At 44.7% G+C, this 12930-nt stretch overlaps 3 protein-coding genes across 12 annotated transcripts; 2 read left to right on the forward strand and 1 right to left on the reverse strand.

Moving 5' to 3' along the window:
* Positions 1–166: 166 nt before the first annotated feature.
* Positions 167–7028, reverse strand: LOC115772034 (protein phosphatase Slingshot). Of its 8 annotated transcripts, none has more exons than XM_030717969.1 (8): positions 6565–7028; positions 4806–5048; positions 4303–4742; positions 4184–4249; positions 3920–4114; positions 3523–3792; positions 1596–3444; positions 167–367 (listed from the first exon to the last, which is right to left on the reverse strand). In XM_030717969.1, the coding sequence occupies exons 1-8, from the start codon at positions 6619–6621 to the stop codon at positions 248–250; spliced, it is 3240 nt and encodes a 1079-aa protein (XP_030573829.1). In that variant the 5' UTR covers positions 6622–7028; the 3' UTR covers positions 167–247. The 8 variants fall into 8 exon arrangements, with proteins under 8 accessions (XP_030573829.1, XP_030573824.1, XP_030573826.1 ...); XM_030717964.1 differs by having other exon boundaries at positions 244–367; positions 1144–3444; positions 6565–7026; XM_030717966.1 differs by lacking the exon at positions 6565–7028 and adding an exon at positions 5142–5272 and having other exon boundaries at positions 244–367; positions 1144–3444.
* Positions 7029–7128: 100 nt separating this feature from the next.
* On the forward strand, positions 7129–9378 carry LOC115772037 (nicotinamide/nicotinic acid mononucleotide adenylyltransferase 3). Of its 3 annotated transcripts, none has more exons than XM_030717974.1 (6): positions 7129–7368; positions 7440–7837; positions 7893–7994; positions 8052–8203; positions 8882–9158; positions 9220–9378. In XM_030717974.1, the coding sequence occupies exons 1-6, from the start codon at positions 7266–7268 to the stop codon at positions 9265–9267; spliced, it is 1080 nt and encodes a 359-aa protein (XP_030573834.1). In that variant the 5' UTR covers positions 7129–7265; the 3' UTR covers positions 9268–9378. The 3 variants fall into 3 exon arrangements, 2 of the variants coding, with proteins under 2 accessions (XP_030573834.1, XP_030573835.1); XR_004019014.1 differs by lacking the exon at positions 9220–9378 and adding an exon at positions 8423–8610 and having other exon boundaries at positions 7137–7368; positions 8765–8964; XM_030717975.1 differs by lacking the exon at positions 9220–9378 and having other exon boundaries at positions 7137–7368; positions 8423–8964.
* Positions 9379–9669: 291 nt separating this feature from the next.
* Positions 9670–12144, forward strand: LOC115771694 (sodium-coupled neutral amino acid transporter 1). Its single transcript, XM_030717511.1, has 5 exons — positions 9670–10316; positions 11034–11143; positions 11204–11344; positions 11407–11613; positions 11669–12144. The coding sequence occupies exons 1-5, from the start codon at positions 9670–9672 to the stop codon at positions 12142–12144; spliced, it is 1581 nt and encodes a 526-aa protein (XP_030573371.1).
* The last annotated feature ends 786 nt before the right edge of the window (positions 12145–12930 follow it).

A 12930-nucleotide genomic window follows, 5' to 3' on the forward strand; every position in this document is an offset into this window, starting at 1 on the left:
GTGAGCGATGACGCTAAGTATACCTGAGTAATCTGATACATTTTAAAATTACGACTCAATATGGGCCGTGGGCCTGTTAATTAATTGGAAGTTGGCTTTTACGACTGCCCCTCGCAGCTGCATGTGGCTGACACACACACACACACACTCACAATGACTCATTTCTCTTGGTGGCAATAAAATAAATATATTTATTAATATTGGTATCGCGAATTGACTAACATATCAAATTTTATAAATTAATTAATTAAATATGTTTCGTGGATAGCTCGTTAAAAGAACATAGGTGGGGTGACATCAAGGTTCGGTGGTTCACTTCTTGCACTCGGCCCAGGAGTAGCGAAACGTGGCTATCATGCGGTAAAGGCTGCAAATACAAACTTGGTCGTAAAAGCTGATGGCAAAGTTCATTGGACGGCACACAAAATAAATACATACGCACACACACATACAGATAAACAAATATAATGCGACTGAGTCAGCTAACGGGCACAGGCACAGGTGGAGTCAGAAGCGAACGAATGAACAAACACAATTCACCACATGAAATACATATGTGTATACACATACATACATATATATACAATAAATCATTTATTCGTAGGCAGTTCTTGCATAATATAAAATAAATATATGTATATAGTTACAAGTAATTTAAAAATACAAAATACAGTTTCATTTTCATAGTTTGTTTTTGTTTTTTTTTTTCGTCCCTGACGGCACTTTTCACAAAACATTTAGATATTGAATGTCGAAATGGATGTGGGTTCTGTGGATAGGATCACTAAAACAAACGCTTCACAAATAAACAATTTAATGATGGATTGTACAGAGCTTTGAATAGAGACAGACAGTGAGTGAGAGAATGGGCGGGGGCGTGGGCGAGAGAGACACAAATGTAACGCAACGTGAACAGTGAATAAAAGCAAAAATACATATAATTAATACAAATAATAGGCAAGTGTCGAGCTGAAAAGCAAAAATAATAATGGCTTTAGTACTGCTTAGTTACTATTTTTATGAGTTCTGTGTCAAAATGTGTGTCTGTGTGTATGTATGCGTGTGTGTGTGTCCGTGAGAGAGAGAAATAGAGAGAGAGAGCGAGAGATAAATTGTGTGTAGTAAGAAAGAGCATTCCTTTACATGGTATTGTATGCAGCGGTGTTGAAGCTTTGCTTTGGTAAACTTAGCCTAGTGAGTGGATGGGTCTTTCCATGCTGCGCTAGACGGCGATGTTGCACTTGTTGTTGCTGCTCAGATTGTTGCAGATGAGCTATGGTGTTGTGCTGATGCTGTTGCAGCTGGTTTAGATTAGTGGCATTGTGTCGGGCAGGTGCGGGCGGTGGTCGGTTCTCGCTGTAATCGTGTGCTCTGTTTGACAGCGATCGATCGTAATAGGAGCGAGGGCGTTGTCTCAAACTAGGGATGCTTATGGTGCCGCTGATGGTTGCGGTGGTGGTATTGGTGGTTATGTTGTTGGTGGGTGGCGGCAGTGTTGTGGTTATTGGCGTTGCCGCAGCAGGATTGTTACTATAGGAAGTGTTTTGATATTTATGCACTAGACCTTTTACATTACGATCATAAGTTTCGCTTACGCTGGAGTCGGACGAGTTGGCTGATGTGCTGGACGATGACTTGGTCGTCGTTGCATTTGCAGCCACATTGTCCACCAACACATGATCCGCATGCTGAGCAACCGGTGAGGAGGGCAGTGATTGATGTGTCGCTTTCTTGATTGGAACAGTTGCAGTAACATTAGGGCCGGCAGCTGTGCTGCCAATGCCCGGCGCACCCACCACTACCGCTTTGGCTTCAAAGTTTTGCTTGAGTATTTGCACATTGCCCGAAATCCGCTGATCTTCGGCCACAGCAAGGCTTTGAGTGCGCATTACTACTACTAAATCGGCTGCTGTGTTCTTGTTCTCGATATCGCTTGTGTGCATGAGCTCCTCGCTGTTGCAGCGCAATGGCTGGCGCTGGCGCGTAGTGCTCGCCGAGGAAGCGCTGCGAAATAGATTGGCACATTTCTTTTCACCTGCCACCGCCACCGCTGCTGCCGTGTCTAGATCATCCAGTTCGTTCTCCTGACAGCGTTTCTTCAGTGTCGTGTTCTCCTCCAATTTCTGCTTGGTGCGCTTTACTGTGCCCAGCTGCGATTCACTGGCATTGCAGTTGCTCGTAGTGGTGCTGCTGCTACTGCGCTTTAGATCCTGAATTTCACCCTCGAAAATGGCAGTGGTGTTGCGGTTGCTGTCATAGTAGCTGCAGGAACTTGTACGCAGCGGCAAGCTGCTGCGATTGTCGCCCGATCCCCAGCTGGCATGGCGTGAGGGCTGTCGCGGACCGCGCGTTCGAAGTACGGCACTGGGTGTTACATTTGACTGCTGGGGCACTGCGTCAAGAATGATCCCACCGCTGGGTCCAAACGATTCCGTCCAGGATTGCGTTTTGCGTCGTTGACGCTTCTCCCGCTCATCCGCCTGCCCCACAGCCGAGGTGAATACTTCCGAAGTACTAGAATCGCGACGCGAAAAAGATGTTTGTGTAATCAGCTTGGACAGTGAGGTCCACACAGGTCCTTGTGTTTGCGTTGGCTGCGTCTGTGCTGGGGCCTGCGACAGCAGACTGGGACGCGGTGGCTCGTGATGAGCCTCGAGATCATGGACACGCGTACGCACTGACAAGGGCGTGTTCTTCTGTATGTGCAGCACCTGATTCTGGGTGACGCTATAGTTTTCGCCATTACTGCCTGGAAAGCGCATGTTTTTCGGCTCCTCCGCCACGCTACGTTCTGGCGTTAGATTCTCCATAGATTGGCTTTGCTGCTTGATCACTTCCACGGCACATTGTGTCTTGGGCGATGTGCTGCTCGAACGACGCATCATGCGACGCTGTTTTTGTGCGCTGCTGCGACGATACTGACCACGCTCGCTGCTGTCCCGTTGCTCAGCGGTCGACTCGCCAGTTGATTTCGATTTGGCCTGATTGAGCGCCTGTATCAGTGGCGTTGGCTCACTGCCCGGCAGAAGGCGTGCGTCCTTTGTGCTTTTCAGATTGGTCTCACTCTTGCTCCGCTGCAGCTTCTCCTTATTCTTCATTGCATCCAGCATTCCGCTGTACGTTTCCAACTGATTGAGAAAGTTCTTGTTCGGCTTAATGCAGTTCCGACGCTTCTTTACATGCTCCAGGGCGCGCTGGAACTCCCATTTGTATGCCTTCATTGCATAAGCAATGACCACAGAAGCAGATCGACTTACTCCCATTTTACAGTGCACCAGCACCTTGGAACCTTCGGACTTGGCGCGAGTTATATAGCGAAATGTGTCATCCCAGTACTTAAGTAGATTCGTTTTCTCGTCGTCATAGACTCGCACATTGAAGTACTCAAAGGTGCCCGGAAAGAAGTTATCAATCTCGCGGGTAACGTTCAGAATGTGTCGAACACTGTGTGGAAAATAAATATATATAAATATATATTCGCTGGCTTCAGCATTAACAAACTTGGTTTCTTTTCGAACTTACCCATTTTTTTGCAACTCTTCCAAATTGCTGGCATTCCATTCCGAGCCCAAATAGACGTGATCAAATATTTCAGTGGGCGCATCCATTTGGCCCAATATACGCAGCATTTCGGCATCAATAAATGACTTGTACTCGCCCAGATCCATATCTAATAAATCTTCTAGACGGCCGCGTATATACTTGGAGGTAACTTCATCCAAATCCACCGACATCATGATTGCTTTGAGCTTCATTTTAATGACACTTTCAGTTTCCTCCTTGGCGGTTGGCCTGCAAACAATAGAGGCACAGATTTAAAACATAATCTATGATCATGTTCTGTACAAAAAATTTTTAAACGATTCGCAAAGCAGTTAAATCTGCTGGCAACTGGCACAAGTTTAGTTTAGTTTCCTACTTGTTTCTTATGGCATCTGGTGAGGGCGGGCGCCGACTCTCGAGGGCATCCATGGCATTCCATTCGTTTAAACACGACTGATCCGACTCTATGCGACTTTCGTAGATGGATAGCCAATCGTGCGATGGTCCGCTTGGATAGAAATTGTTTTCACGAGCCTTTCGAGACACTTTGTGCAGCGTTTGCAGCGCTGACCTATAGTTATAAGACCAAAGAATGAATGAAATAGTTGTGAATTTAGAGTTCTTTGAGAAAATAGCTTACCACATAGCTTGCACCGATACGGGCTTAAATATGTGGGTCTTCTCGTAGACGGCGACGCTGAAACCACTGCAAAAAATGAATTAGAATAATGGAATTTGGACAGTTAATTCGAAACCCACCCGTCGCCGTCCAGGTGAATTGTGGTATCCGCGAGTATGGGCACGACTAGGCCAATGGTCGTCCGCTCGTTGCAATCAATGCCCAGCAGGCATGATTCCTCCATACCCGAGGTATTCTTGTTGCTGTCGCCGGCGCCAGCAATTGTCGTATCCCGACCATCGGCATCACATTTTAGGCTTTGACGATTGGCGTTAATCGCTAGATGCTTCGCCGTTTCTTCTTGAGCGAGTTGCTGTGTCTTGTGGCTATCCACGGATAACTGGCGTTGCGCAACAGGTGTGCCGGGCGGTGCTGGCGTTGCGCTAGCCGTCGACTTAACAGAATTATGACGCATGATTTTAGTGCGTCGCTCACTACTGGCCGCCGTGCGGCAACAGCTGCGCGAGGCAATCACAAGGTAGCGTGTACGATTTGAACGCTGCGACTCCAGTTTGACAGCCTGTAAAGATAAGAGCTGTATGAGCAATTGATAGTCCAATAAATAGATATTCATTGTACTCACCATTTTCAAGGTGTCCTCACGTTGCAGTAAATAGAACATGGACTGTAAATGCAGCTGTATGTCCGAGTTATTGCTTTGCGTACTATTGCTGGATCGCGTCGAGTCAGTGCTAAGGCGACGCTCCGCGTGTTGCGGTATGTCCTTGAGTGCCAACACCAGAGCGGTGCCTTTGCCAGCAAAATAGCATTCACTCCTTTCGCTTTTATTGTTACTGTTGCCCTCATCGTCATCAGCCTCGCCATCCTGTAAAGACATTCCATATGTTGTTTATTTCCTTATTCAATTTCTTTCACTTCTTCCGCGAATTGCGATTGCAGCTAAGTGACTCAGACTCACCCAACGGTGTATACAAAATATAATATCTGATTCTGACATTTTTGGAGTTAAGTGAAATTCGTAACCAAACAAACTTTTGATGATGAATTGCTTTGCAGTGAGAGATTTAGAGAGAGAGAGAGAGAGAAAGAAAGAAGCGGAGAGCAGGCGAGCGTAGCCACCTACATGGTGGGTAGCTTATGTTTACAATATTGTCTAATGAATAAAAATTCCAAGGGCAGGCCGTAGCCAAGGTCTTGAGAACTATTTTTGGGGGGGCGAGGACGTTGCCGTCACTGCGCTAACGGAACCAGCAAGAAAAATCACAGAGCGACGTTGACAAAACTACAAATAAGGTAATGCAAAATTTTCAATTTATTGAAAATGGAAGAGAGCGCGCGCGAGACATGGTGCGGCAGCTGCGACGTCGAGACGTCTGCTCGGATTTGGTTGAGTTACAACAATAAATAACAAGAAAAGAAAAGAGCACTCTAGTCGACGGTTCCCAATTAATAGATACCCTGTAATCCGATTCGAGCTGCCATAGTATACATTCGAATACTTGACGAAAGCCTACCTTTATACTTCTTATATTTTACGATATATGCTCAAACACAAAAGGCGGATACGAGAGTAGTTGTTAATAATTAAAACCCTTCTATAAGAAGTTTGATATAGAGGAACGTTATATAAATATCCAGCTCTAAAAGTTCCCGCACTATCTACTGCTCAAAGTGTCTGAAGCAAGCCGACGGACATGGGGCGAGGAGATGCCTCCTTCTGCCTGCTACATATATTTGCACAAAACTATTATACCCTTCTTTTTTTTTTACCCATTTTCAATAGGTATTGGACATAAAAACAACAACAACAACTACCACATCAAACAACAAACAGATGCGCGAATCGTGGCGCGACTGATGATGACGCTGACAAAACCGCCCACAACAAGACAAACAGCCAGAGAGCGGCGCGTAGTGCGAGACTGGAGCGCTTTTGATGATATTCGCATTTAAATAAATTGGCCATATGGGCGCGAGGCACACGTATACACAACAAAAGGATCACTGACTAACACGGAACACGCACAGGAAGTGGTTATAGGCGGTGGCCAAGGCACGCGCACACACACAAACACACACACACACCACCCAACTCAAATGAGCTACATTAGCAACGCGTAACCAAAACAAAGCAAAATCATAGAGAGAGGGAGAGAGAGCGCGAGCGAGCGTGTGAGTGTTTGATTACAGCGCACGCATACACATACACACACACAAACAAATAAACAAATGCGTAGCTGGTTGCAGCTGTAAAATTGCACCTTACATAGAAATGGGGCAACTCACATATTTTGCAGGCCGCCCGTTGCGCCCACTTCCTACTTCACATTTACTGCACATACATACATATATATATTTATATATAAATTCATACAACTCACCGAATTCGAGCAAGAGCCCGCCACACTTGGCGAACGTTGCACTGTAACTAGCGCCATTGTGTTATGTTGCTGTTGGGTGCTTCTTCTGCTGCTACTCCGTATCCAAGGCCTTCGTTATTGCCTATGCTGGCCGCGTGCTTTTAACTATCCTTTGCTGAGGTTCGTTGGGCTTATGTGCGTGTGTGTCTGTGTGTATGTTGAGTCAAGTGTTGGGGCGAAAATTCACAAATGCATTTTCATTTTGTCGACGTCGTTTCCTCTCCGTTGTTTTTGCACTCGGCACTTCGTCTTGTCTAACTTAAAAGGCTAAGATTATGGCGGCACGTTGCACCGAACTGCAAAAACAGCACACGCCCGTTTAAACTATTAACAGCGCACAACGTATACGAATAAATATGATAAATGTTTTTACAAAAAAGTTTTCGTCAAAGAGCCAGAGCCAAAGGCAGTTTAGCACGACGACGCCATATTTAATTTTATAGTCGATAACAGGTACTACGAGTTCTGAAACTAATCGAATAAGTACAAACTTGCGCATATTTGCACAGGTTGGCAGCTCACGATAACAAAAATATATCGACTGTGGCGGCGAATTAGTGAGGTTGTGGTGCGGCGTGAACAGATGGCGAAATTACTTAAGACGAGGAAGTTATTGACTTACTAATATACGTTTCGGTGGCTCCTGCCCATTAATTAAGCAAATGTCCGGCTTCATTGAGGAAAAAACCTGCATGTTGCCACGCATAGCGCTCATAGCGTGTGGATGCTTTAGCCCTCCAACGCCTATGCATTTGCGTTTGTTCGGTAAGTAATTTGTTTACGACGGCCCGGTGATAATCAATATTGACATTGACATTGAATCTCATGTTAAACAGAGATAGCACGAGATTACTTTGAGCTTCGTGGTACACACAAGGTTGTGGGTGGCATTATATCACCCACACATGATTCCTATGGCAAGAAGGGACTGGCGCCTTCGATGGATCGCTGCGCCATGATAAAGCTTGCGGTTCAGACCTCCAACTGGATACGTTTATCCGATTGGGAGGTACACCAGCCGCAATGGATGCGCACACAATCCGTGCTGCAGCATCATCAGAACTACCTAAACAACTATATCAACTCGCCGGGCGATGAGGAGCAAAATGGCCTACTACCTGGTTGGTTGCCACTTGGTCTTCGCGAACGTCGTGATCCCATAAGTCTAAAACTGTTATGTGGTGCCGATTTACTAGAATCGTTTGCAGTGCCCGGCTTGTGGGCCAATGAGGATGTAAGACACATGTTACATAGCTGAGAAATAATAAATAATTCTAAGTTTCTGCTAGATTGAAGAAATAGTGGCGAACCATGGACTAGTTGTCATATCCCGTTGTGGCTCAAATCCTGAAAAATTCATATTTGAATCGGATATTCTAAGCAAATATCAGGTGAGTATGCAAAATGCTAAACGGATTACCTATATTAATACGCATTCAATTTTGTAGCGCAACATAACGCTTATTACTAACTGGGTGCCCAACGAAGTCAGCTCTTCTCTGGTGCGTCGTCTCCTAAATCGCGGTGAATCGGTCAAGTACCTTCTAGATGAGCTGGTGCTCAGTTATATAAACCGTCAGGGCTTGTACAATGTGAAATCGTAAGTGCCCACTTTTGTTCAGCCCACTATCCATTCATTTTTGGCACCACGCTTAAAACTTGATACGTACACTGATTGGACATAGTTAGCGCCACAGGATGCAGCATCCTGACATTGCCATCGACTCTCAGCCACACTCTGCCCGAACATAGCGACCATGTTATTGCACCAAAACCAACTATTTATAACTCTCTCTTTTGCAATGATTTCATACTGAAGGCAGGATACTCCGCCTGAGGGCAAAGCATGACGCTGTCTGCACTGCACCTTGCACCATTTAGAATTAGCACCAACAGATCGACAAACGCAGGAGCACCACCAACATCAGCACCACCATCAGCAACAATATTACCACTATCAGCAATCAACTCAAGATCTACTCGTGCAGTGGCGCCTGTTCATGGAGTGTGAGTGTGCAAAAGCAGAGAATTCATAATAGAAATTTTTAAATTTATAGTTTGACCATTTTCTTGCTCTTGCATGTAAATATACACTCTTTTGTAAATACATAACAACACGTATGTACACTTCTTATACGCCTGATGTTATATGGTGTTCCAGTGTACGTATCAGCTTAGGTTGCACCCAATTACTTTTCAAGAATAACCCATTCATATAACACGCTATAACTTGTTGTTGTTGTTGTATTGACACGCATACATTTATGATGGATTGTAGTAAGTATATAACGGATGCAGTGCGTCCAAATCATTTGAATTTCAATCGCGTTTACATGGATAATAACAAGAATTCAGTGAAATTGGACAATGATCAATCGGAACAGCTAATGGATGAGTCGGACAGTCTGCTTAGGCAGCAGACAACGCGCGTCTTTTGCTGTGGCGAAACGCCACGGGCCACCACCAAGCTGCTCCTGAATCGCTCAGGACCGGGTCAGGCGGTGCAGGTAATAACAGTACAGGCCAAGGACAACGGCAGCAACGACGCCTTGGAGGTAAGTAAAAGATGTTAAATTTATAAAGCCGAGCTAATGATATCAATCGAAACTCTTGCAGCAAACACAGGCCAAGAAACAGAAGATTGCCCAAGTGCAGCAGGTCTAAAGTGCTCAAACGAGAAATTGCGGAATAATACAGGCTGGATACTTACAAAGGACTATGTTTTCGGTGTTGTAGATATCATATTGTAAAAATAAATAAATGTTATTTACTGGTTAAATGTTGCTTAGCTCCCAGTGACTAGAAGGCGCATTTCTTTCTCCTCTTTGGGTCAGTCCATCAACTGGAAGGCATTGAACTTGCTACCTCCTATTGAAGTTCTTGCGCGTTCTTGTTACGTACATTGACATTGCAGCAAGAGGGCTTCCCAGTTGCTGCACACCCTCGCCCAGTTGGCATATCATGTGTCAAACTGTTGCAAGCTGCTTGCCATTGTTTGATTCTGGTCTTGGAGGCACCATCAGTTGCGCGCTTTCAGTCGCCGCGTTTGGTTCGTAGCTTGAGTGAATGTTTTTCTTTCGGCGTTCTAATGTCAAGCCCCCGCCACGCCCCTCGCGAGCACCGTCCTTTGCATTACCTAAGCGCCATTCGCCCGTGCTGTTGAAGCCCTCGCATCAACACGATCAGCTACCATTTTTGAGACGCTCTCGGTTCAGCGCCTTGCCGCACTTTCGCGCCTACGAGGATGAGCCGGAGAGCCTTTCCTTGTTCATTGCCATTCTCTATGTGGTGGACCTGTTTGGTATCTTCCCGGTTTTGACGCTGCCCTCACTGCTGGTTCGCTTGGGTTACTTTGGCTTGCTCCTAGTCTTATCCATCATCTTTCTGCAAATGTACACATCCTTTCTGCTGTCGCAATGCTGGACTATGGCCGAGTATTTGGATCCCTCAATACTGCAGAAACGCAACTACCCATATGCTGCACTCGCAGAGCTGGCCTATGGACCCTATGTGAGCCTGTTGGTATCGGTGCTGCTGGACCTGAGCATCTTTGCCATGGCTGTGCCCAGCATTGTCATGGCTGCCGAGAATCTGGAGGCCGTCGTGCTCCGCATGAGCGCTGGCCAATACAGTTTCTCCTACTGCTATTGGGCCATTGTTGTGGGTCTCGTTATCTGTCCACTCATGTGGCTTGGCAGTCCCAAGCACATGCGGTAATACGATCTTTTTACAGGCAATGGCACTTAAGGTCCTTACAGACACTAAAAACATAATGGCTCGTAGGAGACTAATCCGATTTCATTATGAATATTTATTCTTAAGCAAGCTGGCGTATGAAGTTGATATATTCATTTAAGTTTATGTAGCTGTTTGTCTGCTTCCAAACATTCTTTTAATTTTAAAGCTATTGCAATATAATTTTACATGGATCTGTTGAGATTAGTCACTTGTGGTCGGACTGGAACACTACATTATATAGTTTCCATAAAAAATTTGTAAAACCTTTTGGGTAAATTATCTTATAAGCATATTTCTCCTTATCCATAAAGAATTTTATTATAAATAGTTATAACTATGTCAACTATGCTCTTCGCCTAAAACAATCCTATATCCATACACTTGCCTGGAATCGAGAACATATTCTCGTTGTTGAGAAGAAAATCTTATATGTATTGATATACATTTTTAGTACACTCATAAATAATGAGAATGGGAAATATTTATTAAATTTGGACTATTAGTACTTACGCAGTTGTCGAAAATTTATAATATTTCCGAACAACTGTTTTGTTTTTCAAGATAACTTAACTATCTTGATAAGTAAAGTACTCTAAGTAAATTCTCCATATGTCTGCAAGGGTATTGAATCTTCGGCAATCCGTAAATATTCTCACCTGGTTAATTCCGAAATTTATTTTCTCACCTATCAGCGGCCTGGCCATTATAGCCGCTTGTGTATTGATTATAATTGTGGGGCTGCTCTGGTATTGCCTGCTCGATGCGGCTGCGATTGGAGCGCCGTTTCAAGGAATCTCGATGGGTGCGCAAGCTCCCACTAAATAATATAAATGTATGTGTATATATTTGTTTGGTTTTACAGAGCTACCTGGTTTTCTGACCATCCTGAGCAGCTACAGCATTCTGGCCTTCCAGTTCGACATACATCCCATGCTGCTCACGCTGCAAATCGATATGAAACGCAAATCGCAAGTGTCCTGGGCGGCGCTCGTTGGCATTGCCAGTAAGTGAAGACTTGTTGGACTAAAAGCGGCTGCCGCAACACGTTGATCTCCATCTGTTTAGTCACTTGCAGCGTGGCCATTGTTGGTGCCATCATAGCCGCCTACAAGTTCGGTGCCCTGGTTGCCAGCAATCTGCTGCAGTCGCTTCCCACCAGTGTGCCCTTCTATGTGATGCTGATACTGATGTCGCTGCAGCTGTGCTTCTCGGTGACTGTCGCCAGCTCGGCCATGTTTCTGCAGATCGAGAACTTCTTCAAGTTGCCCGAGTGTGAGTCAAGGAATGGCATCCAGTCTCTAGCGGTCGCTTAAGCTCTTTCATTTAGCTCTTTCCTGCAAACGCATTCTCATACGTTCCTGTGTGCTGGCCCTGGAGGTGCTGGTGGCCGAGTTTGTGCCCAGTTTTGATACGCTCATGGATGTGGTTGGTGGCACTATCACCGGTCCCTTGGTGTTTATTCTGCCGCCCTTGCTGTACCGTCGCATACGGCGCATGGAGCGCGTGCATCAGCGGATTGCTGCCGAGGCCAGCTATGGCAGCCTGCCGCTGGATCTCAACTACGATCCCATTGAGCTGGAAATGGAGCCGCTTTTGGTGGCGGCCAAGCCGCATACAACGCAAGGCTGTTGGTTGCGTCTGGTGCGTCTGTTGCATCGCTTGGAATGCGACATATCCTGCACCATGGGCGTGTTGATATTTGGTTTATTGGCCACATTTCTGTCCACCTATCTAAATTTGTTTACCCTTGCGGATCTGTTCAAGAACAATTCGCCCTGCCTGAGCAATCTAACGGCGCATTAGTGGAAGTTTTCTCGTAGTTTTAGTTTGCCATGCATGGATTCACCCTGAGCTTAAAGTTAAGATTTAGACATCTCTATTAATATAAACTATCATCAACTATCTTGTCAATGTTGATGCGTTGAAAATATAGTTTTTTATTTCCGTCCTTCGACAAGTTCAAAAACCTCAAATGCCAAATTTGATGCAATATTTGTTTAATTATTATGTTTTATAATATAAACTACAAATTTAATAAATTTTTTATATTATATAAAAACACGCAAATATGTACTACCTGTGTGCTTGAGCTTACACCTGCTTGTGTGAGTGTGTGTGTGTGTGTGTGTGTGCGAGTGTGTTTAATTAGTTAAGCTTTATTAAAACATACGTTAAACACAACTATTTTTTGGGCAACTGCAGAACTGCGCATCATTTATCATTTTTTGGTCGCGTCGCAAATGTTTTGTTTGCCAAATTGTTGTTGAAAACTAAAAAAAGGAGGTAAAAAACTAATGAGTGCTCTAGTCAATGGTGTTCGACTAGAGAATACCCTGTACACTAAACAGTGCACTGATGTCAGTTCGTTATACAATTTTCAGAGCAAAAAGATGGTTTTAAACAAAAAAGGAGGAATCTATCAATAATTTCATTTTGGAGCAACAGTGAGATATCCATAAATAAAATATATTTCAGATCCTTCTAAACAAACTGTGAACCTATATTTCAAATTTCGTATTTTCGAAGAGCAAGTGATATAAATCGATATTAATCGAAATAGTGTATAAGCTCCAGCTAATTTCGGCCTCG

This window comes from Drosophila novamexicana, unplaced genomic scaffold, assembly GCF_003285875.2.
Source record: "Drosophila novamexicana strain 15010-1031.04,08,12 unplaced genomic scaffold, DnovRS2.1 tig00000108-arrow-pilon, whole genome shotgun sequence".
In the NCBI taxonomy this organism is placed as follows: Eukaryota; Metazoa; Arthropoda; class Insecta; order Diptera; family Drosophilidae; genus Drosophila; species Drosophila novamexicana.

Coding starts and splice junctions, on each gene's coding strand:
- LOC115772037 (XM_030717974.1), top strand. CDS start 7,266: ATGTCCGGCTTCATTGAGGAAAAAACCTGCATGTTGCCACGCATAGCG. Junction 7,369..7,439: donor TATGCATTTGCGTTTGTTCG/GTAAGTAATTTG, acceptor CATGTTAAACAG/AGATAGCACGAGATTACTTT. Junction 7,995..8,051: donor ATATTCTAAGCAAATATCAG/GTGAGTATGCAA, acceptor TCAATTTTGTAG/CGCAACATAACGCTTATTAC.
- LOC115771694 (XM_030717511.1), top strand. CDS start 9,670: ATGTTTTTCTTTCGGCGTTCTAATGTCAAGCCCCCGCCACGCCCCTCG. Junction 11,144..11,203: donor GTTTCAAGGAATCTCGATGG/GTGCGCAAGCTC, acceptor TTGGTTTTACAG/AGCTACCTGGTTTTCTGACC. Junction 11,345..11,406: donor GGCGCTCGTTGGCATTGCCA/GTAAGTGAAGAC, acceptor CCATCTGTTTAG/TCACTTGCAGCGTGGCCATT.
- LOC115772034 (XM_030717964.1), bottom strand. CDS start 6,621: ATGGCGCTAGTTACAGTGCAACGTTCGCCAAGTGTGGCGGGCTCTTGC. Junction 4,115..4,183: donor GTATCGGTGCAAGCTATGTG/GTAAGCTATTTT, acceptor TTATAACTATAG/GTCAGCGCTGCAAACGCTGC. Junction 368..1,143: donor ACCGCTGCATACAATACCAT/GTAAAGGAATGC, acceptor TTGTATTTGCAG/CCTTTACCGCATGATAGCCA.